Raw genomic sequence first — 26,806 nt, forward strand, 5'->3', positions numbered from 1 at the left:
CTTAGCGAGTCTATTTTCGAGTAAACTAAAAGGGAGGGAAATTTTATCGAAATTCAATATCTACATCCTACAGAAATTTGCTGTTCTATTACATCCGGGCGAAGAAAATGAGAGGTTGTTCAATAATTACAATAACACGTATTTCAATCGCATTTTCACTGCGAAGAAATTTAATTTCACGAAATATTGCTAGCTTTATGGACCATACACATACACCGAATAAGTTCCATTGATCTCACTCGAGTACTGCATGAGAGGAATCCGTTGCAAATTGAAACGTGTTCCATTCGCCCACGCCTGCTTCGGATGACGGAAACCGCTTTCCAGGAAGGTATTTATTTCTAAACATTGAAGAATTGGAAAAAATCTCAAGGGGCGAAGTGTGGACTATGAGGTACACACTTCGCCTTGATTTTCGTAGCTTTACGTTGGCCTGGGCTGCTGGGCAAAATTTCAACGCAGCGACCAATGTGCCCCCGTCATCGGTGTAGTAGGGGGAAGTGAGAATGTTTCAACTTGCAACGGCTACGGCAGATCCAAATGGGAGTCAAAACATTGAAACATAACACTAAAATTTTTGGAAAACAAATAATGAGAATAAAAAATGTAATGAAACACTTGATTGAACAGCCTCGTAAAAAGAACTCAGCTAGTCGATGAAAATGCGAGGAAATCGTGACTTTTAACAAAGAAATTTTCAGGACCGGAAACAAAAACCACATTATTGCGATATGATAACCTTAATTATTTCCGTAATTAGAGTACACAAGAGAATTCCTCGTGGGTAATGTGGGTGCATTTGAAAGCGATACGCCATCATCCATCTACCTCTCTGCTGAGTTATTTTTCACCAGTGTCGACCAATGACGAAGGCCGATGAGACAACACCTCATTCATTTAAGCCGTAGTGCTGATAACAAACGTTTCATCAACTTTCGAGACCCACATTTCCACAAGCATATTATGTAAACAACAAAACCAAACCAGCTCTTTGATCGAAATCAGAGTTAATTGGGAAATTCAGAAGCTGGGCTACAGGTAATAATTTGAATGAGGCTATTGGACCAACATGCCGAAAATCTGCGAGTCGTAATCAAGTCGACGCCATTATCGTATCCTCAATTTTCGAAGACTTTAATAAAGTTGCCAAGTGATACAGTTATTGAGGACCGTTTCCCAAAGCTACAAATCAGTTCACAAATCTTTGTCATTTACTCATAGGAATAGAGTTGGCTGATGCAATAATTGGTGGGGCACTTGACTGTGTCAGACTTACTCAACAGTGAGATACAAAGGGCATGGGGATCGAGATGGTGCGGTGGCTATCGTGCTGGCTTCCCACCCCAGAGAGCCCGGGTTCAAATCCTGGCGGTGTTGAATTTTTTTCAGAGGTATCTCCATCCCTAATTGAGGTGCTTTGTGGAGGGCACTTTGAGTGAGTGCGCCGTCCGTCGGATGGGACGTTAAGCTGCAGACTCCTTTCCATTTGAGCAGGCTAATGCCGACGCCTGGTTTCCATTCATTCGTTCATTTTGGCCTCCACCATTCATCCTATGCTGTCCATCCCTAATGGCGCAAATTACCTCAGATGTCGGTCGCCTACCCTAAACACTAACAGGTCATTAAGGGTAATGAAAAATCAAACAATTCCGATGAGTTGGACAACATTCCTGCGGAACGCCTTGAAGGTTTAGGAAAACGTGGGAGAAAGAATTTATTTGGACTAAGTCGTAACATCGATGGAATTTGGACATAAGATCAATGATACAACGATACAGTGCGGCAAAATTACTTCCTTTTTTTCAAACGCAAAACGCAAGTTATGCTGCCGCACCCTGTAGTTCCTACTCCAAATAAGGGAAAGACAGCCATAGTGAGGACTGCAGAAAAAATAAAACTTGCTTTCGTACACAGGTAAGGCGATCGACAGAGTAATGGGTATAATAAATGAATGTATAGCAAAAATTAGGAGCACATTGGAGGGATAGGAGTGGATAGGATTGGAGTGATAAAAAGAGCTGATCCCAGGGAGACTATTATGCATGCCACAGACTTCTCAAGTGGGAATGGCGAACGGAGAGTCCGGATGGGCGGAGATAGGAAGAGGAATAAAGCCGGGTTGCCCATCGTTAACGGCGCTGTTCAACGCATACGAGGGTGGTCTGAAAATTTTCCGACCTAACAAAGATAAAAGAAATTTTTTCTGAAATTTTCAGAAATTTTTGCGGTCGGAAACTTTCAGACCACCCATTTACATGCGGCGGAAATGATCAAAGAGGCATGGGAATAACTGGAGGTATTGATGAAAGTCGGCGGGAAATTCATAAAATCAGTTAGATTTGCGGTTGATCAAATTTTACTTTGCAGTCAGCCAAGAAGTATTGCATTGGACAATCAGGGCCATCCATACAGCATATCATAGGATGAAGATCTTTGTAAACGGGACGAAGGATACGCGGACAGCATCTATATCAAGTTTCGGAAAATAAGAAAGCTATGTTATATTAAATTAGGATATCTTAAACTAGAGCGGGTGGAACAGTGTACCTATCTCGCAGTTTTGTAGACCAAAACGGTAAACGTTTTACGGGTACAAGAAGAAGAATTGCTGCTCGACTTGACGACAACAATGGTAAGTGCCGTCAAGTCGAAAATCTAAAGCCCGATCTTGGAAATATTTTTCCACGCGTGAGCCGCACCCTTCCTTCCACTCACCCCTAATTCTGTCTCTCTCTTATGATCCCATCCCTTTTCCTTACATACGCGTATATTCATGTGAATGGGTGCACCAGTTGGCAGTTTTAGTGCATGAATATGTAGTGTAAATGTGTTTATATACATATTAAAAAAAAAAAATATATATATATATATATATGTGTGTGTGTGTGTGTGTGTATATATATATGGGTCGCGGTAGTCCAGTGGGTAGAGCGTTGGACTGCTGACCAGAGGATCCCGGGTTCGATTCCCGGGCAGGGCACTCTGGGCACCTGCAGCTCCACCCAAGCTTAAGTGATTTTTCGGGTACCAGGACTCCCTGGGAAACCATAACCGGCACGGGGAAAGGAACTGGCCCCCCTACCCTGATGCGTGAATTTCACACGCCGTATAGGGCTTAGTACGGGGTGATCTCTACCATCACCAACTAAACCGACCTTCGGGTTGATTACTGTGTTTATGGTATACATATATATATAAAGATATACATATATATATATATATATATATATAAAGATATATATATATATATATATATATATATATATATATATATATATATATATATAAAGATCCCTCCCCGGACTACAACCTTGACGTGGTGGAAGGGCTTGTGCGTTCCGATGACCCCTAGAGCTGTACTGGCGGGAGTAATAAAAATTGCTCCTGGTAGGGTCACCCATGCCAGATAGGTCGAAGGTTAGGAGCCAGACGAAAGGTAGTCCACGCAGCGTCTGTTCCTCAGTGAGGCGGCTGCAATGGCGTCTGACCCCAGTGGGGCGGCCAGTAAGTGATGGTGTCACGTTAAAAACACTATTGAGGAAGGCAACGGGAAACCACCTCAATTATCATTCCCAAGAACAATGTGATGGACAATAGAGATATTTTGAGTCCTGGCAACCACGGGGCTCGGCCCAATCGGCCGTGTGTCGTGCCCGGCAGCGGGGGAGGCAAGGCTTCCGCGGTCGTCATCCCACGAAACCCTTGCAAGGGAAAACCAGCAGCAGCAGGACAGAAGACGCAGGAGAAGAAGACCAAATTAGTTAGAATAGGAACGTGGAATGTTAGGACAATGATGAGGACGGGGAAATTGGAGAATGTTAAGCGAGAGATGGAAAGGGGAAATATAGATATTTTAGGTCTATGCGAGGTGAGATGGAAAGATAGCGGGGATTACTGGAGTGATAAGTATAGAATAATATACAGCGGTGGGGACGAGAGCCAACGAGGGGTCGCCATAGTATTAAATGAAGAGGTAGGAAGAAGCGTAGTCAACATAGAGCAGGTAACGGATAGAATACTACTAGTGGAGATAAAAGCAGAACCGACGAACTTAGTTATTATCCAGGTATACATGCCACCGAGCAACCATAAGGAAGAAGAGGTCGATAGGATATACGATCAGTTAGAGGACATGATTGCATGTGTTCCTGCAGGGAAACATTTGATAGTGATGGGGGACTGGAATGCGACAGTAGGCGAAGGAAGAGATGGTGATGAGGTGGGGGACTACGGTTTAGGCACGAGGAATGACCGCGGGGAGAAAGCAGTTGAGTTCTGCAGGAGACAGGGGTTAGTTATCACCAACACTTGGTTCAGACACCACAAAAGACGCAGGTATACATGGAAAATGCCAGGTGACTCGGGAAGATATCAGCTAGATTATATCCTGGTTAGACACAGGTTTAGGAACAGTGTGATAAATTCCCACAGCTTCCCGGGAGCGGATGCGGACTCAGACCACAATTTAGTTGTTATGAAATGTAGCGTACGTTTTAAAAAGATAAGGCAGGGGCGGCGAGTTAGAAAATGGAATGTAGAAGCATTAAATGGGTTGAAAAGAAAGGAATACAAACAGGCGGTAGAGAAAATCATGGAGGACGGTAAAGAGCTAAGAATGTATCAAAAAAGGGTTGTCTAAAGCGGCAAAAGACACTATTGGAACCGTTAACGCTAAAAGGACTCGTAAACCATGGATCACGGATGAGATGATTACAAAAATGGATGAGCGGCGAAAATGGAAGAATATAAATACAGAATTAGGGAAAATGAAGTACAAAGAATTGAACAATAAATTGAGGCGGGCAACAAATAAAGCAAAGGAAGCATGGTGGAAGACGCAGTGCGAGAATATGGAAAGTCTGCAGAGGAAGGGGGAAATCGGTGCGCTTTACAGCATAGTTAAATCTTTATCGGGAAGTAAGAAAGGGAGATCAACGATAGCAGTTAGAGATAAGGCCGGTAAGGTAATAGTTGACGCAGGAAAGATCCAAGAGAGATGGAAGGAATATGTAGAAGACCTGTATAGTAAAGAGCTTAGACCAACAAAGTTAGACATTGAAAAGGAACATGACGTAGAGGAAGATAGCTTAGGTCCAGGCATACTAGACAATGAGATAGAAAGGGCATTAAGGGAGATGAAACTAAATAAGGCCGTGGGGGTAGATAACATTCCCGGGGAACTTTTGAAATGCTTGGGAAAATGTGGGAGGAAGAGGCTATATGGGCTGATCCGTAGTATTTATGAGGAGGGAATCTGGCCGGAAGACTTTGTGAGATCAGTTTTAGTTCCTATTCCGAAAAAGGTAAAGGCCACGTCATGTGAGGACTATAGGACAATTAGTTTGATATCCCACGCAGCTAAGGTTGTTCTCAGGATCATAAACAAAAGGATAGAGAGTAGGGCAAATGATTACTTAGGGGATGATCAGTTTGGGTTTAGGAAGGGGAGAGGTACGCGTGATGCCATTGCAGTAATGAGATTATTAATCGAGAGGAATATAGAACACAACCAGGAGGTATTTGCCTGTTTCGTAGATTTCGAAAAAGCGTTTGATAGAGTAAATTGGGAAAAACTAATGAGTATATTGCAGAAAATAGGAATAGATTGGAGGGAAAGGAGGCTAATCCGCAATCTGTACATGTCTCAGACTGCCCAGGTGAGGGTGGGAAACGGGGAGTCAGGATGGGCAGTGTTAGGAAGGGGTGTAAGGCAGGGTTGCCCATTATCACCGTTGCTGTTCAACCTGTACGCAGAAGAAATGATCAAAGAGGCATGGGAAGAACTCGAGGTAGGAATGAAAGTGGGCGGGGAAGTCGTAAAATCAGTTAGGTTTGCTGATGACCAAGCTTTAGTTTATCAGTCAGCCAAGGGGCTGCAAGCATTGCTTAGTGAATTGGAAATTCAGTGCGACAGGTATGGGATGAGAATCAATATTAAGAAAACAAAGGTTATGCGATTTTCTAGAAAGAAAAAGGCCAAGCTTAACATTAAAATAGGAGGGCAAAAGCTAGAGCAGGTAGAACAGTTTACGTATCTCGGTAGTGTTTTGGACCAACACGGTCAAAGTAGTAGGGACGTAAGGAGAAGAATTGCGCTAGGCAAAGAGGCTTTCACAAGGAGGAGGGAGTTGATGACAGGGACTTTGAGTAAGGATGTTAAGAAAAGACTCGTAAAAACTTTGATATGGAGCCTAGCTATGTACGGAGCGGAAACGTGGTCATTGAAGCAGGAGGATAGACGTAGATTGGAGGCTTTTGAAATGTGGGTGTGGAGAAGAATGGAGAAGGTGAAATGGACCGAGAAGAAAACAAATGAGGAAGTACTTGGTATGGTGGATGAGGAGAGGGGTTTGTTGGGAGCAATCCTATGGAGGCAGGAAAAGTGGATGAAGGGGGTGTTGACCGGCAGTGGGATGTTGAAGACTGTGATAGAGGGTAGAATGTTGGGCAAAAGAGGAAAGGGAAGGAACAGGATAGGGTTGTTGGACGGGATGAAGGGAGGAAGGAAGTACTCAGAGATGAAGAGGGACCTGATATAGAGTAGGATGATTGATTTTGTGTTTTGTTAGGAGTAATAAAATATTTGTTTGGTAGTTGTGTCAGTCCAAAAACCTACCTTAACCGGTAGATTACTTAAAAAAAAATATATATATATATATAAAGATATATATATATATACACACACACACATATATATATATATATATATATATATATATATATATATATATATATATATATATATATATATATAAATATATAAAAACACAGATGTAGATTTTTAGAATATAGAGACACAAAGAAAGGACACTCACAATTTGTTATTTTACGTTTCGACAGCACGGCTGTCGTCTTCAGATGATTCTGAAGACGACAGCCGTGCTGTCGAAACGTAAAATAACAAATTGTGAGTGTCCTTTCTTTGTGTCTCTATATTCTAAAAATCTACATCTGTGTTTTTATATATTTGTGTGTCGCCGATGAGCGTTCCATTTCGAAGATATTTTATATATATATATATATATATATATATATATATATATATATATATATATATATAAATTGAGTGTGCATGCGATTCTTCTAGTGGGTCGCGGTAGTCAAGGGGTAGAGCGTTGGACTATTGACCGGAAGGCCTAGGTTCCATTCCCGGGCAAGCCTCTCCGGGAATCTGCAGCTTCACCCAAACTATAGGATTTTTCGGGTACCAAATTTTACTGGGAAACCATAACCGGCACAGGGAAAGGAACTGGCCCCTCTACCCTGATGTGTGAATTTCACAAGCCGTCAGGGCTTAGTACCGGGTGAACTCAACCATCACCAACTAAACCAACCTTCTGGTTGATTACAGTGTTTATGGCTTATATTTAGAGCACCATAGGTTCAAGTGCCGGTCAAGGAAATATTTTTGCGTTTTTGATCCGCCCGATTGTAAATATTCCATTCGTTTTCTCACAAGCTTCTCACACATATTTCTTTCATTTCAAAAGTAAATTAAAATGTCCACGCTTAGCGTCAACTGGAGCGTACCGTAAATATAGAACGGAATATTTTCCAGTGGAAAATATCTTTTTAAGGTAATATTATTTAATGTGATTTTCAAACTTCCATCGCATCTCGATAAAATTTCTTCAGTCTATCCTACCTTACCCCTAACAATATCCTACCCCTCTCTCACTTGCCTTTATCCAAACCAATCAACGAAACATTACTTGAAATAGTTATTTTTTTTCTTTCGATTCCAATGCTCATTCCAAGGGAAAATATCGCGACGCCACCGTCCCACCCGCACGCATCCTTTCGGAGACCTTTGAGGGAGTACGGGCCGAAGGGGAAACCGGTGGGGCGGGCGGAAGAACCAGGTGCCTTTCCCACCACCGCCGCCGCCCCACATCCGGACCGAAACGGGGGACACAGTGAGGGGGAGGGAGGAGGGTGGGGGGTTAGGAGCACAGCCACCAAACGATTAAAAAAAAAAGAACTTGAATGGACACGGGACGGATCGGGACAGATGCGAAATTCTCCCCGAGGACAATAAAGCAACCGGTTGGCATGCACGTACGCCTCCATACTCTTTGAAATACGAAACTACGATTCATGCGCGAACAATCTATGTCCTTACTCACTGCCCTCCTAGTTACTACAGCTCTGCTATTATGCGTAGAGATGTACTTACAAACGCAGGACTTATGACTGGTAGTTCTGGTTAAATTCAGCAGTTTAAATGTTCCACATATTCATCTCAACTGATAGTTAAGAAAATCTAATTTTTGAGGTTGCCAGCTTTGTGTTAATCACCCCCTGCCAAACATCTCAGGGGTGGTTTGCAGGAAACTATTTGCTGGTAGAAATGCAGATCCGAATGCATATTTTTCTCTCTGATACCCACTGGTACCTGGAGATTGGTAACGAGGTATCAGCAATTTCCTGGTCTAGCCAGATCTTACATATCAAAACTGTTCGCTCCATGGATGCTACTTCAACTTAGAATTCTTCATATCCAGGGAAATATGTTCCCTGACACGGATTACGTCAGGATGGTAACAACATTTCGGATTAATCCCTTAATAATGGGTCGCAAACTGACCGCACCTAGTTCTCCCGGCGTATGATAACCAAACCTTGTTTTCGACATGCAACGACATTTGACACATTATGGATTAATATGTCCACGGTAGTAGAGTTTTATATGCCTGAAAAGAGATGGGATGGAAAAGGGGAAAATCTAGATGAAGGTCAAAGGCTTCGCTGCAGGGTGACAAAACAGCTGAACAGTAATAACAGTTTTTCACAGCTCACAAAATTTCCTCACACACCAAACCCGTGAAATAAGCTCCAGAACGCCGCTTAAACATTTTTTCACGCTCCCACTGCTCCTTGTTTTTGGGGCACTGGGAAAGGGATGACCACTCACTCAAAGGGATTACTCTTATACCAGTACATTCACACGTATGAACCTTGACCGAGAAAATTATCTTGGAACCTTTCACTCCCCTTCGGGCTATCGCTTTCCATAATGCGATTATCCTATCAGCAGGGCACAGTAATTGCGACCAATAGCACGCAGCTACAAAGATGGTACAAGCGACAATGCAATATGTTTTTTCACCTTGTTAACAAGATCGAATATTGGAACGCTGTAAGTTGTAAGATGCTGGGTTTCCCGAGCATAATTCGCCGTGGAAAATTATGAATATGTATTATATATAAACATATATATATATATATATATATATATATATATATATATATATATATATATATATATATACACACACACATACACACATATGTATACCTATATATATGTATGTATGAATATATATATTTTATATGTATGTATATATATATATATATATATATATATATATATATATATATATACACACACACACACACGCTAGAGGAAGTGGAATCCCTCATCTACCTGGGCAACAGCATAACTTGGGATGGAAAAATTTCGACCGACATCAAGCGAAGAATAGCCCAAGCAAGCACTCATGAAGAAGGCGCAAGTGTACTGTGTTCAAAGAACCTAAGGCTGGAAACAAGGAAGCAATTCGCCAAGACTTTCATGTGGAGCATGGCGCTCCATTGTTCCGAGACTTGGAACAATGGAAAAATGGACCAGCGTAGAATAGACTTATTTAAAACATGGTGCTGGAGGATAATGCTGACGTTTAAATGGGCAAACAAAGTAAGAAACGAGGAAGTATACAGAAGAGTAGAAGAGGATAGGACCATTTGGAGGCAAAGAAGAAATAGATGGATTGGACACAAATTGACGCACATTGGATTGATTATAAATGTAATAGAAGGGAAAATAGAAGGGAAGATTTCACGATGACGACCAAGAGACTTGTCCATAGTACAAATTAAGAAGTACGTAAAACAGAAGAGGTATTAGGGATTGAGGGAATTGACATTAAATAGAGTAGAATGGAGGGCTGCAGTAAACCAACCCCAGGATTGAAATACTGATGATGATGAATTCTGCGGTAGATTTGGCCGGCGTGTATCGACAGCAGAAATTGGACGTGAGAAAAAAAATGACGAATGAACTGCGGTGAATATATTCACAAAACAAATTTAATTGTCATATATACTGGGCTTTGCTTATTATTATCAAGAGTACACCGCGTTGACGTACGTATTTCGACAGACCAAACGTAATGATCAACTCTCATCCCATACTTGTCACATATTCGCCCAGCGATCCTCATCTTGACCCGTTTGGGCAAATTCTACCCCGGTTCCCCAACCATTACAGTAGGCAAATTTCGGTTTCTTCCTGAAAGTGTGATCGGCCCGGACCACCATTAGAAAGCCCCTAGCAGGCCCTCGCCCACCAACGCTAGTGCACCCGCACAACCGTAGTAGCTAGGCGGGGGCGTTGAGGAGGAGGGGGAACACGGATTTTCCACCCCTCCCTCTTCCTCTCTCTAACCGTCTCTCTCCGCCCCCTTTCCCTCCGCAAGCTGCCCACCCACCCTGCCCTCCCCTACTTTCCCTCGAACGCTAACGCACGGTGGAAGTCCCGGGGCAAGCCAGCAGACTCGAAACGTGCGGGCGCAGGAATTCTATGCGACCCTGACAAGCTTGACGCTTTGCTCACCAAGAAAAAACGCCCGCGCCGATTTCAATGAAACCCGCATCGACGCTTCACCTTGTTTCAATCTGAGCGCAGACTGATTACAAGACTAATTTTTTTCTTAAGACATCATCAACATCATTTTATCGGCTCGAGAAAGCGAGCTTAATTTTCGAAACCAGAGCAGCAATGCTACATTTATCGAGGACATTGCTAAACATGAAAATTGCTACTTCCACGACCAACAAAATTTTTTAACGGCACTCAATCCCAATTTTTGCCACAATTTTCTCAATCTAAGTTTAACATTTATGTTTTTACGTATCTGCCGTTAATTTCGCAGAGTCTTTTATCACCGATAGTGATCATTATAATACGTCGGAAACACAAGTGCCCGACACCGTTGGTTTCGTCGCGAGCCCATTTCCGTATACGTTTTTTTTTAATTTTAGTCATATTTTGTGGCGATTCTCATTTCTTTCAGACATTAGGAAGGTGCATCATCAAATAGTCGTGTTTGCTAAGGCAGTCAAGTCCCGTAGAAGCGCACTTTCACCTCCGCTGGAGTCAGTCGCTGTTGCCAAGGGCATTTGGACAGGGATTCCCGGAACGTTTGCTTTCTTAATTGCCCTCCCTCAGGTAGTAACAAGACCCTTCATGGAGCGGAAGAAGGTACGGTTGTTGTACCTGGATGAGTATCTGGCATCGTAAGACTCCAATCCATCCCCCCTCACAACTCCTCGACAGAAATGAAAGCGCTAAAACCGCATGGTAAATCTGGAAGCCACCGCGCAGGTGTATGACAGGGTGTGATTCAACGCCGGGCATGCAACATTCAACATTAAGTATTTCTTGATTGATTGCTACCAATAAAAATGTTAACTATTTCCAATTATGGTTGCAATGATAACTATGGAGATATTCTAGGTTACTTAAAATTAAAAAAAAACGTATATCCCCCCTCTTTCAAAGTGGTTTGCAGTTATTTCGATCCCATATCGCTCTCACGGTCAAAATGACATCTTAAATCTCTAGGTCCTACCCTTGACCTCTCTTACCTTACGTGATACAAAAAGGCTAATAATACATTTACAATGTTATCGCTGAAGAGACCAGCTTCCACTTTATGAAAGAAATTGATGCTGTAAGTTTCATCATCGCTCAACACGTGGGGGGGGAGGGGGAGGGCATTGCTTTTTCCTACGCCACCTGTAGTATCCCGGAAAGACCCAGTACCCGAAAAATCACACGGCTTGGGCAAAGCCCGTCACCCTGAATCGAACCGAGACCCTCGGCAGGTAACCCAGCACCCCCCACTGGACTACCAACCTCACATACACTAAAATTGTTCGAAAATTGAAGTCTAAGGAACGGCTATCACCATCCTTGAATTATGATTGTCGTATAAGAACGTGTAGAAGCATGGTATACTTCTACATGTCGCATCGAATCGCGGGTGCAGTACTATTGTGTAAAATGCAATGAGAAGCAAAGAAATTTCCAATATAAACTTAGCATATACGAATTTTTGTTCGACAAATATATCAAAATTGCCTTTCGAAACCAACCCCTTTGATAATAAGACATGCAGGGGATGGGACAATGAGAAATGTTGGGCTGGAAACAAGCTATGTCTATTTCGAGGCAAATAATTTAAAAAAAAAAACGCACTTCGACCTCAGTAAACAAACAGCTTCTTATGGAACTAGAAGGCCTATCCTCGGTCCGTTAAAAATCGACAATTTCCTTACTTACCGCGAGTTGAAATTAAAAATGAAACTCCGCACTGTTCAATCGGAAAAGGAAACGTGAAGCTCTGATGAACAGCGTTATAGACATGAAACTAATTGAGGATATGGCAACTAACGCATAATGCAACAAAAGGAGAATTAAAAGGTAAATCATGGAGATATACTGGAGGGAAATGCCTATAGAAGAATCATTTTCACAAGGTTCTCATTCAGATTCACTTATCACATATTTTAGGGAGTGATTAATAGTCAACTTATGCCACTCACAAATCACATTGGAAAAGTTAAACTTTCTTTCCCGATCGCAAGAACCCTTTAGCCGATTGCACTTCTATTTCTAGCTCTTCACTAAGTGTCAGTGTATTGGATAATTAAATGTTCATATTTTCAATGAAAATACACTACGTAATCTACAATGCTTAAGTTAGAATAAACACAAATCAGTTCTTGGGATGTGTTTATAGATATTCACGCATTAAATTGCCTCGGCAGAGAATATTACTACGAGCCTCCGCATGAAAAATTTAATATCTTAGCCGTATATCAGGCAGCGGAAAATGGAAAGTCCTGTTCAGGTTCCAAGGATGCATAACAGTATTTCGTAATAAGTCTACGCATATTGTCCGTATGCAATATTATCCACTTCAGAACTCCAAGGGAGTCTTTAAACATTTTCCATGGCCGCCGAAGGTGGGCGCAATTATATCAGTGTTCACCCTTCGCCTACACACAAAAACGATGTCACGCGACAACCGATTAAAGATTTCAAGAATTCACGAATGCACTGAAAAATTAATCGCGTAATTAGAAGGCCGTTGTCCGTGAACTGGTAGATTCCAGGCTTCCTTAGAGAAATACTATTTTTTTTAAAAAACCTATCCCAATCGGGTGGACTTTCCAAGGGGCGACAGGTTAGCGAGGATCTTTTTTTATACGGGGATGGGTCTACTGCAGCAGCACTCGATATCCTTCCCTGGCTCCGAGACCGGGAGTAGGTTATCCACCAATTGAAACGTTGATAGATACATCAAGGGAAGGGTGAAACGAACGTAACTGTTCTGCATGGACAATCGATGTAAATCAAATTTAATTACGTCACACATCCTGCGAAGAGCTTAGTGTTGCTCATAACGCACTTGACACCTCGATAACGATAAAATTGGACTGGATTGAACTGTTGTTTTAATGGATATAAACACAAACCGTTTACGGAATTCAGATACAACCTAAATGAGGGGACGGAAACAAGAATATACGACACAAACAACTCTCATAACAGGTCACAAAGCATTGCATTCGGAGAGCGTTCAAAATAATAACAATCAAAATCAATAATGTGACGACCACGAATCCTGATGTTTTGCTGGAGCTGGAATTTAGAGTATGCAAATGACGACGGACTATCAGTTTAAAACACCACCAAGTATGACAAAATTATAAAATACCTACCATTCATCTTCCTCCAGATTTATTGGGCAGGAGAAATGACACGCATGAAGTAAAACGCACTAATGCATAAAAATCGTGGCAAAAATACCGTGAAATTAATCACATTTTATATCTTAAACACTATCATCCCAAGGAAAAAATGTAAAGTGGTCTTGGAAATGTTGCAAGTACGATCACTTCATACAAGTTAGAACTACCCCATCGGCAAATTTTAATCGTTTCCTTGCACTAAGTCCAAGAAGTTTATAGTGCTAGGTACTCTCGGTCACGGAGTGAACTTTACCGAAGCAACAAACGCTTGGACTTAATTCATTACACTGAATTTTGACCTTCATATTCATGTAGATAGAAATCAAAACTGTTGCAACTCCACCAATAATGGTCGAGTCCAATTAAACAACCACAACTATTCGCCAACCCAGACAAAAACATTTACACGCCTGTCAGTACTAGTGCATTTACAATAGTCTTAAGAAATATAAGCAGTTCATAGCCACAAATAACTCTGAACTTAAGAAACCAGCAGATTTTCTCGGCGTTTGCTTCAACTATTCGTGAGTCCTATCATAGTTGAAATATATATCTTAATACAACAAACTCTAACGGGAAGAACACTAGATCCCGCAAATGAGATGAAAATTCAAACGAGAGGCACGGGGAATGCCGAGGTGAAGACAAAATTTAGCTAGTTTGAATATTTAAGTGAAGTACATTATCAAAGTATACATTTAGAGTCTAGGCGTTAAATTAAATCCTACACAGATGCACCCCCGTCATATATTAGGCACATTAGAATTACTTACTTGATTATTCTCTCCCAAGGATTGGTGCAGAGAAGGAAAATGTATAGTTTATCGAAGAAAGCCCACCAAATAAAAATGAACAACTACAGGAGGATTTTTCCCCGTTAAACTCTTTCTCATTTTGTAGACGTTTTTAACATACAAATTTTATATGTTGCTACAAAATTCGATGCATGGGGTACACACAATGAAGCAATCCTACTAAGACACAACATTAAAGCAACATACGAATGGACCGCATAAAGGAAGACGCACAACAAGGACTCCATCAAAACATCATACGCCAAGGGAGTCCTTTGTTTTGAAAGACCAGCTGATTATCAATGCTTACCTTTCAACATAGTGGGGTGTTGAATGCACAAAATCTCCATTCTGGATGCACTGCTTACAATAAAACGTCCTCCTTGCACTATTACACATAGGGCACTTCAAATAATTCGAACTTATTCTAGTTGCGGATTCATCTATAGAAGAAGTTAAATGAAAATCCGTGGGAGCTGCACTACTTCCATCCGAACTGGTAGTCGCCATACTACAGTACAGTACGTCAGAGAAAACACAACGCGCCAGCTGTGACAGAAGGGAAAAATCTGAACATAAGAACATCAGAAAGCGTCATCAAGAGTTTTCTGCTAATCTTCCAAGCAAATGTTTTTATTTTATGAGTTTATAACAACAAATATAAAACACAAGCATACTTGTGTTTTATATTTGGTTTTATGTTAGATTTCTAATTTATGATGACACGTATTATTATTCTCAGTTATTACATGATGTTGCTAATTAAACTAACCGAGTTCTATATATACTCCATTAAAAATACATATATTTTATGTATCAGTCTTATGAATCAATGATCTAGCGGGGTAATATATGCAACAAATATGAGCATCGTCAAATAAAAATGACATAAAATTGAAGTCACTGTAGCTTCGAGCTTTTAGCGATATAAGCCAGAGTAATGATATTAAATAGAACACAGACTGTAACTGCCCGTTCTATGACTAAAATTCCTCACATAACCAATCGGAATACAATTGCTCGAATAGGGAAATCATTAAATCACAATTAAATGCAATATATATTCCTCACTAACATTCCTACCGTATAAATATTTCATGTTTGTAGTTCACCCGCGGATTGACTTTACGGTTCTTGAATGAGCACGTTCTGGGGTCATAGCACTTTGGTTTATATATATATAACTCCGGTTTAAATTACTAAAACCATTATACAAAATTTCCGTCCTGGCAAGAGCCTCACTCTTTTCTCGGTATGATTTACCTTCCACGTGATCTTCAAATTTTGCATATTTTAAGTGTACTTGCTTGTCTTTCGCTTAAAATTAAGATTTCATGTGAGCTGAATACACTTTTCAAGTACTCTCGGTAGCCCAGCTGTCCCAAGTCCTCTTTACTATCGAGAAAAAAGTGCTGGGTGCGGTACCATAACTTTCTTTTTTTTTCATTAGCATAACCCCTTTTTAGAAGCAAGTTAAGTTGCTGCACCCTCCATTATTTTTATTCCTGTGGCAGTTATTTAATCTGTAGGCACCTCGAAGACTGAGGCCATCTGCACCTCCCTTTGGTGTTTAATACTACTTGACCCTCTCCTGATTCAGTCTTCATAGAAGGAATTCTCTTCAGTTTCTTCCATACAGTAACTACTGATAAGACGATTGATGTTTATACTGAAAAAACTAAATAACTCAATTTTGTCCTCTATCTAGGGGACAATCATTATGTTTTTCTAAAAGTCTATGTGTTAAAATTATCAATATAAAACTCAAATCTTTCTCTATCTGACTATAGCAACAGGGGAAGGAAACAATTGAAACGACTTAACAATTAAAATATTTATTTTTTCAAAGATTGAATCAGTCACAACAGCTATATTTTGCTCCCATGCAAATTAAATCACCATTCAAACTGTCAATCAGCAGGATACACATTTTCTTGATTACAGCCTTCGAAAACATTCTTTTTGCATGTGATATATTTTAATATATATATTTTTATAATCATGATGGAGCTGATTACAAATCCAGAGCTTTTCATAGCAAATGCACTGCACATATTATGTGCAATAGACCCGTATCATGTGTGAACAGCACAGAAACAAAGCTCCTTTGATACCTAATGTGTTATTGGCCTAAAAGGGGGAATCATGATTTTTAGGAAATAAAAATAAAACAATCATTACCAGTATGCTAAAAAAAGTGAAATGAAAACACAGGTCTGGCAATGGCAATTATAAAACTATCCCCATGTTTATTGCTCGTTTATACATGGATGGTTGCAAATGGGGAGAGCACTTACATAAGTTTTTTTTTACCCCTGGTAATTTTGATGGCTGGAGTGTGATGAACAACAAACTACATTGTGTCAAGATGGAAAATAAATATTAACTACATATAAATGCCTTCATATGCTTACAGCTTCACCTAGTTAATTGGACAATAAATGGAAAGAAATGACAATATTACTTTCAAGCCATTTTCAGTATTCTTGAAAATATCTGAAACCAAAGAGGTTCCAATACTATTATTTCTCAAACAAAATGAAGTGAAATGCATGAAAATACACTGAGTAAGCCACACATGATATTGGATCTACTCAAGCAAAACTTCAAAGCCTACATTGGTGCACCCAGTCCACAAAAAAAATATCAATGAACTGTTTTGGAAGGGTTAAGGATCGTAAAACTTTCGCAGCTCCTTCAGGTGCAATGATTTTTATCACACCATCAAAAAGATAATTTCTTTTACCAAATCACAGTCATTAAGCTTCTCCAAGTAGTCCTCTAAAACTTACATACATTCCTACCAATGGTTAATCAATCCTGTGGCAGGAGAGTAACCATAACAAACACTTTCAGACCTGCATACAAGCACGCGCACCCACATACACCCCCTCTCTCTCACCACTCAAAAGAAACCACTCAAGGGCATTTTTCGCTAGTTGCACTCATCCACAGCAAAACATGCACACTGGACACTTCACTCAATCGACATTCACACCAAAGCAAAAGATTCAAAATGCAGAGAGGACTCTCTTTTTGGCAGGCCAGGAGAAGGAACACAAACCGAGTTAACACAGAATTCCGCTTTGTCTGCGTGTCTCGGCTGGACACACACATCCTCTGTTTTTTTCTCTCTCTTCTTCTTTTTTTTTACTCTTTGCACGCACTGCTCTCCCAAGAGAGGAATCTCTCGAAAAATTATCTCCCAGCAAGATTCCGATGCGAAATCAATCAAAAAAACAGGGCATCCTTCCATCACTCGCAGACTTTTGAAACCATCTTCTCCATCTCTGCATCCACTTCCTCAGGGGTCTGTGTCTTGGCGGGTTCACTCGGAGGGGTGGCAATCGGGGGCCCATCCAACGAAGGGGCGGGGCCCACTGGGGTGCTGTCGGCCGGCGTGGATGCCGAAAGGGAACCAGGAGAGGACAGCTCAAGTGGTGAGTCCGCAAGGTCCTCCAGTCCAGGTGGAGGTTTCAGTTTGGCCAATTCCTCTTTCAATAGGCGGAAATGTCGCTGGAGATAACAAGAGATGAATAATGTTAATGGGGAAGCATCAGTACTCAAATAATAATAGTCATAACACTATGTATTGTCTATTTGCCAAAAAAAATTTGCATGAAATCATCAAAAGGGAAATCATAGATAAAAAAGTATGCCATATATTACACGGTATAAATAATGCAATATACAAATTAATATAATAAAAAAAATACTGACGTTAAAGAAAAAAATGAAAATTATTGCATGTATTCATTAATATTATTAAACTTTGTCGTTAAATGCTGTTTTCCAGGCATTTATATTATTGATGAAAATTTGTCGTAGATGTTAATTTTTGTAGTGTATGCCATTGAGGCTTTTTGAGGTTCAGTGGCTTTTTTAGAAGAATAAATTCAATTTATCTTTAGTAGTAAATACTAGAGTATGAATTTTTTCAAAAGCATTACAGTTTTTTTTAATGAACTTGAAGCCTCCATTATGTAAATGCACGGTACTGGCAAAATTTTGAATTCAACATAGATCGGTTTACTGGGAGTTCTTAACGGACCTACTTCTGTTGTGTCTATGGCTTTTATCTTCATCATATATATTAATCAATTTTCATAGCCTAAGCTAAATGATACTAAAATGCATTCGCTAATGAAATTACATACACTTTAATCCTAGGTTAGTCATGTATTTCCTTCATATACCCCGAGGTAAAACATCGATTAATATTTATTTTTACACTATTATTTTTTCACATGCTGTTTTACACTAAAAGCATATTAAAACCTACCAAACATGCATTTCTCCATTTACATCAATTCTGTCACCTAAGCATGAATAAATAACAATGCATATGACACATATATAATGGTCACAAGTATCCCTGCAGTTTAACTGTCACTTCAACTGAATTCATTGTACAGTAATCACATCAAAAAAACACGGACAGCAAATTAAGACAGAGGAGGTGTGACAAAACAGGTAGAAGAGGCAAGAAACAAACCTTGAGGGCTACAGTATGCAGTGAAATGGCACGTCCAGTACGTCTGTCTCCAGAGAGACCCTCCATGTCTGCCAGCCAGGCGTCTATCTGACGGATAACTTCATGTCGTTTGATCCAGAAGTGAGTGTGAATCACCTGGAAAGGTCAAGACAGGGATAAGTAAATGCAATCAAATTCAAGCATATTAAATGAACATTTAAGAGTAGTTAGTATTCATAGCTCATTAAAAGAAAGAAATATATACATGATTAAAGAAATATTTATACTACACAAAGAATATGTTTTCTTGATCAAAAGTACAATTAAGAGGAATATTGGGCTAAAGTCTTGACAAAACAATAAATTTGAATCAAAATTATGACACGTACTTTGTATAAATGATGGAAACATTTAAAAGATTTTTAAATTCAACACAGATGAAATATCCTTAAAAATTCAGATATATATTTACGTCATTAAACTGTAAATGAACGGACTCATTCAACTTGGACCGGGGAAAAAGTTTTACTTCCATAAACCCATTCAAAATACCTAAAGCTGCATTCTCCCACTAAACATAACATAGATTATACATATACATTTTTGCCTTAAACTTCCAAAGGAAAAAAAAAACAGAATCACACAACACATACCTCTTTGAAGCATGGGCAAGGGTTCCGAACTTGCTCTAACATTGCCCACTTCACAGTAGCTTGACAAATATTGGAGTTGTACTCCCGTGAACTTTGAGTTCCAGAAGGAGAACCTCTTGATCGCTCGTAGCCTGGCTCATTAAAATATGGCTCGGGCACCAGAATGAGTGACTGAATGGACACCAACACCTATGAGATGTAATGAGATAAATTCAATTCGGATTGGACTTCACTGACTTAAATGCAAAATTTCAAAACAAAAATAAAGCCATTTTACCAATTAATCCTTATGGGACACCTTGAATAACATTTAAATTCACAAAAATATTTGAATAACTTAATATTTCAACTGCATAATAATTCATACTAGAGAAACTTAATTAAATACTGCACATCCAGTTATGTTAAAGGAGTTGAGGGTTCAGCTAAGTACAATTGCAACTCAGAAAAGTTGACTACTTTGAAACCCCACAGTTGAAACATTTTGACATTATTTGACAGATAGTTGAGGTTGATACTTTGTTGAAATCCATCGGTAATACATGAAGAAAGAATCAAAGACTTTGTGTTTCCACAGGAAAATAATTATTACGAAAATATTTATCACTGTCAACTAGTTTCACTACAGTATAGCGAAACTAGTCGACAGTAATGAATTCTTTCCTGTGGAAATGCAAAGTCTTTGATTCATTCTTCGTGTTTTACAATCTGGCATTTAGTAATTGAACTTTTTCATATTTGACATTTTAATGACTTATTTGGGCAAGGAAGTATTTATTATAAGGAATTAGAAGATTAGTAAAAGGATGTGTGAGCTTGAGGTGAAAAAGTTCAAATTGAAATAATTATTAATGGCTCTTTTTTTGATTGGTATAAATGGAATATGTACATACATACTATGTATCATGAGATTTCAAAGATCTTTGAAAGCTTCAAATGCAATAAGAGGGAAAAAATTGAAGAATTAAAATTACAATGCAGATTTCCCTTGGGAAATGCTTCCATGGATCACTCTGCATTGTTGTTTTGAAAAGTTCATCACTGCACATTTGAACAGTGGCTACCAACAATTGGAAAAGAAACAAATAAAAAAGTTTACCCTAAAAATTATCAAATTGAGGAGATTCCAAGACAAAGAGGAGTGAATTCACCAAAGATACAGATTCAAAAGTATCTCATTTGGTTATTGATCTACTGACTTGAAACTTTTTCAGTAGCTCCAAATCCATGCATGCAGATCTTGGTATATATGAATTGCAAATATTCCCAACAGATCCAAAACCAACACAAACCGTGGCAAATTTATCTACTTTCATTTTAATAAAATTCCCACAGTGATTCGTAATGAGGTCAGTTCACTGTAAAAAAATTAAAATAAATTATGCTTTCTTAAACATAAGAACAAACCTGCAGGAAACTTGAGGTATTTGCATTCCATTTTTCTTCAGGCCTTCCGTGCCATGTGTTCAGCACACTGAGGCACACTTTCCCATCATTGTACAAGTTGGGGTTGAATCTCACCATGTGGTGACCAGTCGTTTCTAGGTTGATCATCATGGGGGTGTTGGGGTAATCAGGTGGGAAATATACATCAAACTCAAAACAGCCATTTGCATATGGCGTTTCAGCAGGGCCCGTGATCAGAACCTAAAAAGCACACAAAAAACGAAAATAAACATCTACTCTTGAATTACCTTCCAAACCACAATTAAAATGAAATCTTATCATGACACTTCTACTGGGTTTCAACTTAAAATCCCTCAATAATAAATTGACTTAGTAATTAAAGAAAGGTTTGCAGGTACTTTAAAAAAAGGGTTTCTGAATTTTTACACAAAATAAAATTTGGAGAACTAAAATCTTTGTTTTTTTTAAATGAATTCCTCATCACATCAAGTCGTTAACTGTAAATCTCATTGGGTTTACAGGATGTAATTATTATCCCTTACCACAGAAATAAGGGTAGGGTTTAGTAAATAAATGTCATCACAGCACTGTACAAAAAAAGAGAAATACAATATTTAACAAAAGTCAATGAAATGACATCTACTTTAAGTACTTCAATGAATTTGATAAACTCAAATCTCATTGAAAATTTTTAACATGTTTGTCGATATCATAATATGCATGAAATAGACAAATAAGGATTGACTTAGAAAAGTATACACACACTATTACATCCTCATGCAAATACATACACACGAGTGGGGGTCACTCATCATACTAACTTTTCCCCAACTATCCCGACATAAAAACAAACGTTTATAGAGTATTTCCTGAAGTGTTTTGAATCTGACTATATATTTCTGGTGCATTATTCCTTCATCCTAAGTTCGCCACTGGTATCACCAAAGCCAGTACAACTATACAGCAACTGTTTCAGCAACGCTATGCCTTCACTTAACACAGAGTAATCTCACAACTTAAAGGAACATCATTTCCACCATTATTTCCCACATCTTCCCAATTAGCAATTCAAAATCCAGAAGTTTTCCGATCAATGACTACCAGGGTAAAACACATGGCAAATGCAATAGTTAATACAAGTTGAAGAAAAATAAAATGTTTAAGTTTTTGGTGGGTTTAATGCACTTAAGGAATGCTGTTTCCAGCCATAAAACCATCAAATCATCCATGGTTTGAATTAACGCATACATACTCACAAATTTTGAATGAAAATGCATTCATCCAATTAGAATGAATGCTAACGGAAATGCAGTGGCTAAATGGAAGTATCTGTTGCTATCCATGCAAAGAATTGTTTATCTCCTGAGCTGGAAATTGCAATGGTGAACTAACCTTCATGATATCCAGTCGGTCCATATCAAAACGAACGAACACAGAGCTGCTGTAAGAGAGAGGCAAAGACGTGGACAGGGTCACCGCTTCCTGAGCAAGGCGCTTCATTCGGGATGGGTGGCAACGCTCCCCTGCTGCTCTCATCGAAGGCTCAAAGTGGTATGAAACCACAAACTGGAAACCTTCATCACATTCCGTGATCATCTCATAAGAATCTGGATTTCAAAAAGGTAGAACACACATGTCATTGGGCAGATAAAAAAACAAGACCTTTGAAGGTTAATAGATTTAAGAATCAAATTGACTGTTATGAAAAACCTTTGTCCCAGTTCAATTTCAGTCAAAAGAAAACAAATAACACGGGAGACCTCAAGTTGCAAATACATTTTTAAAAAAAGGAAACAAAAAATAATTAAATCAATAAAAATTTCATACATTCTTTCTAGAGATGAATATTGGGGTATTCTTGGGGTCATAGGGTAGTCCCATGACCAGTACAAATTGTCATGACAAATGTCCCGGACAAATTAATTTGCAAAAGATTTAAATATGATTTCTACAACTTCAACATTCAAAGAAACAATTATTGAATGATTGGTGAATGGAATTGCAAGGAGAGTTCACCATTTAAACTAATATTCCAAAGGCTACAGTCTACATCTACATCAATACCCTGCGAGCCACCAAAAAAGTGTGTGGCAGGGGGTGCAGCACCAGGAGGAAAGTGTAAGGGATGAGGGGGTTAGGGTTTTTCAAATGGATGGGGAAAGGTAAGGGGAACCTGAAAAAAAAAATATATAAATATAATCGTATAACCATGCGCAGTCGCTACCTTGTAGGTTAATAATTATTATGTCGAGCTGGCTCCTGGGGGATTTCGATTACAAGCATTCTGGTCTGTTATTGTTCTTAGAAAAAATGACCATTTAAACTTGTCAGTCTTGGAGTCAATCTCTCTAATCTTATATTGGTGATCCCTCCGCCCATAATACATTGGGGTTCGTATTATGTTCTTGATGTCATCGGAAAAGGAACCATCTTTAAATGTTTTTAATAAGTTTAATCCATATTGTAAACGCCGCTGTGTAAGGGAATCCCAGCCTAAATTTTCTAGCAAAGTAGTTACGCTATTGCATTGGTCATAACAATTTTTGACAAATCTAGCCCCCCTCCGCTGAACTCGATCCAATTCCGAATTTATCTCTTGAGGATCCCATATACTGGCAGCATACTCTAGGCGGGGCCTGACTAGGGCAAGAAAACATCGTTCCTTCACTTTTTCGTCACATTTACCAAGCACTCTTTTTACAAATTCCAATTTTTCATTAGCACGACCACATATTTCCCATATGTGCTTTCCCAGTCATAGGGCAATGATGACCTGTCCTGGTAATCTTAAGAATATCAGAGAAACTCTGAAAAAAAAAGTTTTTGGCGAGTAATTTTTTCTTCCAACATAAGGAATTGAAGGGAAAACATTCACTAAATTATAAATACATTGTCACATACTAACTGATGCTTCTTATCTTCCCCATAGCAATTTTTTAATGTTTCAGAGAGTATTTGACCCTCTCATTCACCTGACTTATGATTAGAATGAATACTTCTCCAATTAAAATGCCGTCAAGAGTTGAATATTTCTTACCCAGCAACTCAAAGCCTATCTAAGCACTAGAGCCTCTTATTACTAGGGCACCATTTAAAATATGACTAATCAGTGTTATCAGTGATATAAACTCAAACATAATATTCGGTGTTCATTTTTAGTCAAGTTTAGAGCAGACCATTTAATTTGTAAAATATGTCATATCTCGAGGAAAATTCTTTTACTAATATGATGGATCATGTTAATTTCCACTTTTTTGTGGTTCTAAGAAAGTATGTTCCTGTTTAAGTAAATGCAATCGAGAGAGGATGGTCACAGATGACAAAAATGAAATGTGATCATTCAGTGGGAGGTATCTCATAACAACGAGTATTCTGGCATCAGTGATACACATTGCTGACACTAGAGGAGAGGCAAAATCAGTTGGAAATATATTCTGGCATCACAATATTGTCTTCTTCCGTGAAAATGGTATTCGAATCATGACACATTCAGTACAACTTGAAGGAAAATCAGTGAATTTCGTCATTAAAATTTTTCCTTCAACATTTCAAAAAAATAATAAATAAAAATGAAATTTAAAGTACACAAATTGCAGGATACCTTTATTTTAAAAAGTACTTCTTTTAATTCTTACCAAACTGCATTTTCTTCATCACTTCAAGGTACCTTTCCTCGAGTGACCGCCTTAGAGGAAGCTCAAGGTTATTTGCTCCTGCACCATCTTTCCCACCAGGATTACTTTCACCCTCTTCCATAACAAGCCTATCTGTGGCCACCTATTTTTGGTGAAAAAAGGCACAAATCAATATTAAGGACAGGTGGAGCAGAGTTGCTTTCAAAGAATTACATTAAATAATTAGAGGTTGAATAATCATTAATTTATAAGATCAGAGAGAATTTTTCCCGGAAAGACTTAAACCAAACCTGCCCTTGAATAAGTGTGGAGACCTAAGATTCAGGAATAACTGAAAAAAAAAATTAATTTTTCAATAATATTTAGGGTAAAAGAATCATTGAAAATATCAAAGGAGTTCAGTTACAAAAAGAACACTGCTAGTTTAACCCCATGTAGAAAAGGGGTAATGTGCACATTAAAAACATGAAATGAATTTCAAATAATGATAAGATACTTCATATCACAAAGAGTTTTAGGATGTGTTACTGTGGACTTGTGCACTTTCATTCTTATATCAGTATCATAATAAAAATATTATCTTGCAAAACATTCTTCTGGTTATATTTTATAGAGGCTACTATACACTTAATCCTCAACTTATTCAAACAAATGTTCGTTTACTATTTTCTTTCAAAATTTTCAATAAATGCACTTTTCAAGTATTGATCTGTTAGGCCTCAGGGCCAACTCCTCTGTGCTATTTTATACACTGTATATCTGCAATTTGACACAATTAAATGATTAATTAGAATACATCAATATTATCAAAACAAAAATACAAAATAAAATAATAAGAGCAGATATTTGATTTTTTAAGAAATTCAGGTTGGCTACTTAAACATCTGGTTAAACTTTTTTTAAAATGGAAAGGGGGGTGGAGGGATAACACTTCTAACAGTCAAAACCTGCTGCATTTTTAATTTAATACAACACAGTAAAATGAATACTACCTTGATCAAAAAGTTCCCGGAATAACCACCGTGTGGCGCTCCCATCGTTCCGATTTGAGTTCTGTTTTTTTTGTTAAATTGGTACATCTGTTGTTGATATTCCCTTTAAATCTTAGTGTCATAACTTGACATTTGCAAAAGTTACGGTCGGTTTTCGGTATGTCCATCAGTGCTTCCTGCGATTTTTCCATTACTTCCTCTCGGCTGCTAAAACGCGTTCCCCGTAATGGTTTTTTAACTCGATTGAACAGAAAGAAGTCACAGGGAGCCAAATCAGGTGAATTCGGTGGCTGTTGGATGGTATTTGTTGCATTTTTCGTCAAAAAATTACGAATAATGATAGCACTGTGCGACGGTGCGTTATCATGGTGCAAAATCCACGAGTTTTCTGCCCACATTTCTGGTCTCTTTCGGCGAATTGCTTCACGCAAATGTCTCATAACGCCCAAATAATACTCTTTGTTTACTGTCTGGCCTTCTGGCAAAAATTCATGATGCACTACACCGTTGTAATCCATGAAAACCGTCAGCATTGCCTTCTTTTTTGACTGAAAACGACGTGGTTTTTTTGGTCTCGGCTCATTTGGTGAACGCCATTCACTTGCCTGATGTCTGGATTGCGTGTCGTACTCATAAACCCACGTCTCGTCTCCAGTAATGATCCTTTTGATGAATGTGGGATCGGATTCAGCCTCGCAAATCATGTCTTTTGCGACGTCAACACGGTCTCTTTTTTGCATGAAATTGAGGTACTTTGCTGCTACACGACGGAAACCCAAATCATTAACCACAATGTCTTGGGCGGATCCATAGGCAATGTTCAAGTCCTCCGCTATTTCTCTGATGGTTAATTTGCGGTTATTGACCAACATTTCTTTTACTTTATCAATTTTTTCACCGACTTTCGATGTCGATGGTCTGCCACTGCGTTCATCATCTTCGATTGACTCACGACCACTTCTGAACCGCTCGTGCCACTGGTAAACGACCGTTTTTTTTAGAGAATCGTTGCCGAAACACTTTTCCAACA

General features: G+C 39.0%; 2 protein-coding genes across 2 annotated transcripts in view; both read right to left on the reverse strand.

The window, feature by feature from the left end:
* The window catches only part of Atg14 (autophagy related protein 14), a 246,955-nt gene extending 231,830 nt beyond the window's left edge, over window positions 1-15,125 (reverse strand). The window contains exon 1 of the mRNA XM_071597727.1: window positions 14,926-15,125. Within this exon, the coding sequence (XP_071453828.1) occupies window positions 14,926-15,125 (200 nt within the window). The remainder of the gene's footprint in view (window positions 1-14,925) is intronic.
* Window positions 15,126-16,434: 1,309 nt separating this feature from the next.
* Bruce (BIR repeat containing ubiquitin-conjugating enzyme) overlaps window positions 16,435-26,806 on the reverse strand; it is a 107,444-nt gene continuing 97,072 nt past the window's right edge. The window contains exons 58-63 of the mRNA XM_071598069.1: window positions 24,785-24,926; window positions 22,542-22,756; window positions 21,150-21,389; window positions 19,743-19,931; window positions 19,111-19,245; window positions 16,435-18,131 (exon numbers count right to left, since the gene is read on the reverse strand). Of these exons, the coding sequence (XP_071454170.1) occupies window positions 17,871-18,131; window positions 19,111-19,245; window positions 19,743-19,931; window positions 21,150-21,389; window positions 22,542-22,756; window positions 24,785-24,926 (1,182 nt within the window). The 3' untranslated portion in view covers window positions 16,435-17,870. The remainder of the gene's footprint in view (window positions 18,132-19,110; window positions 19,246-19,742; window positions 19,932-21,149; window positions 21,390-22,541; window positions 22,757-24,784; window positions 24,927-26,806) is intronic.

This window comes from Hetaerina americana, unplaced genomic scaffold, assembly GCF_022747635.1.
Source record: "Hetaerina americana unplaced genomic scaffold, ioHetAmer1.1.p SCAF_9, whole genome shotgun sequence".
In the NCBI taxonomy this organism is placed as follows: Eukaryota; Metazoa; Arthropoda; class Insecta; order Odonata; family Calopterygidae; genus Hetaerina; species Hetaerina americana.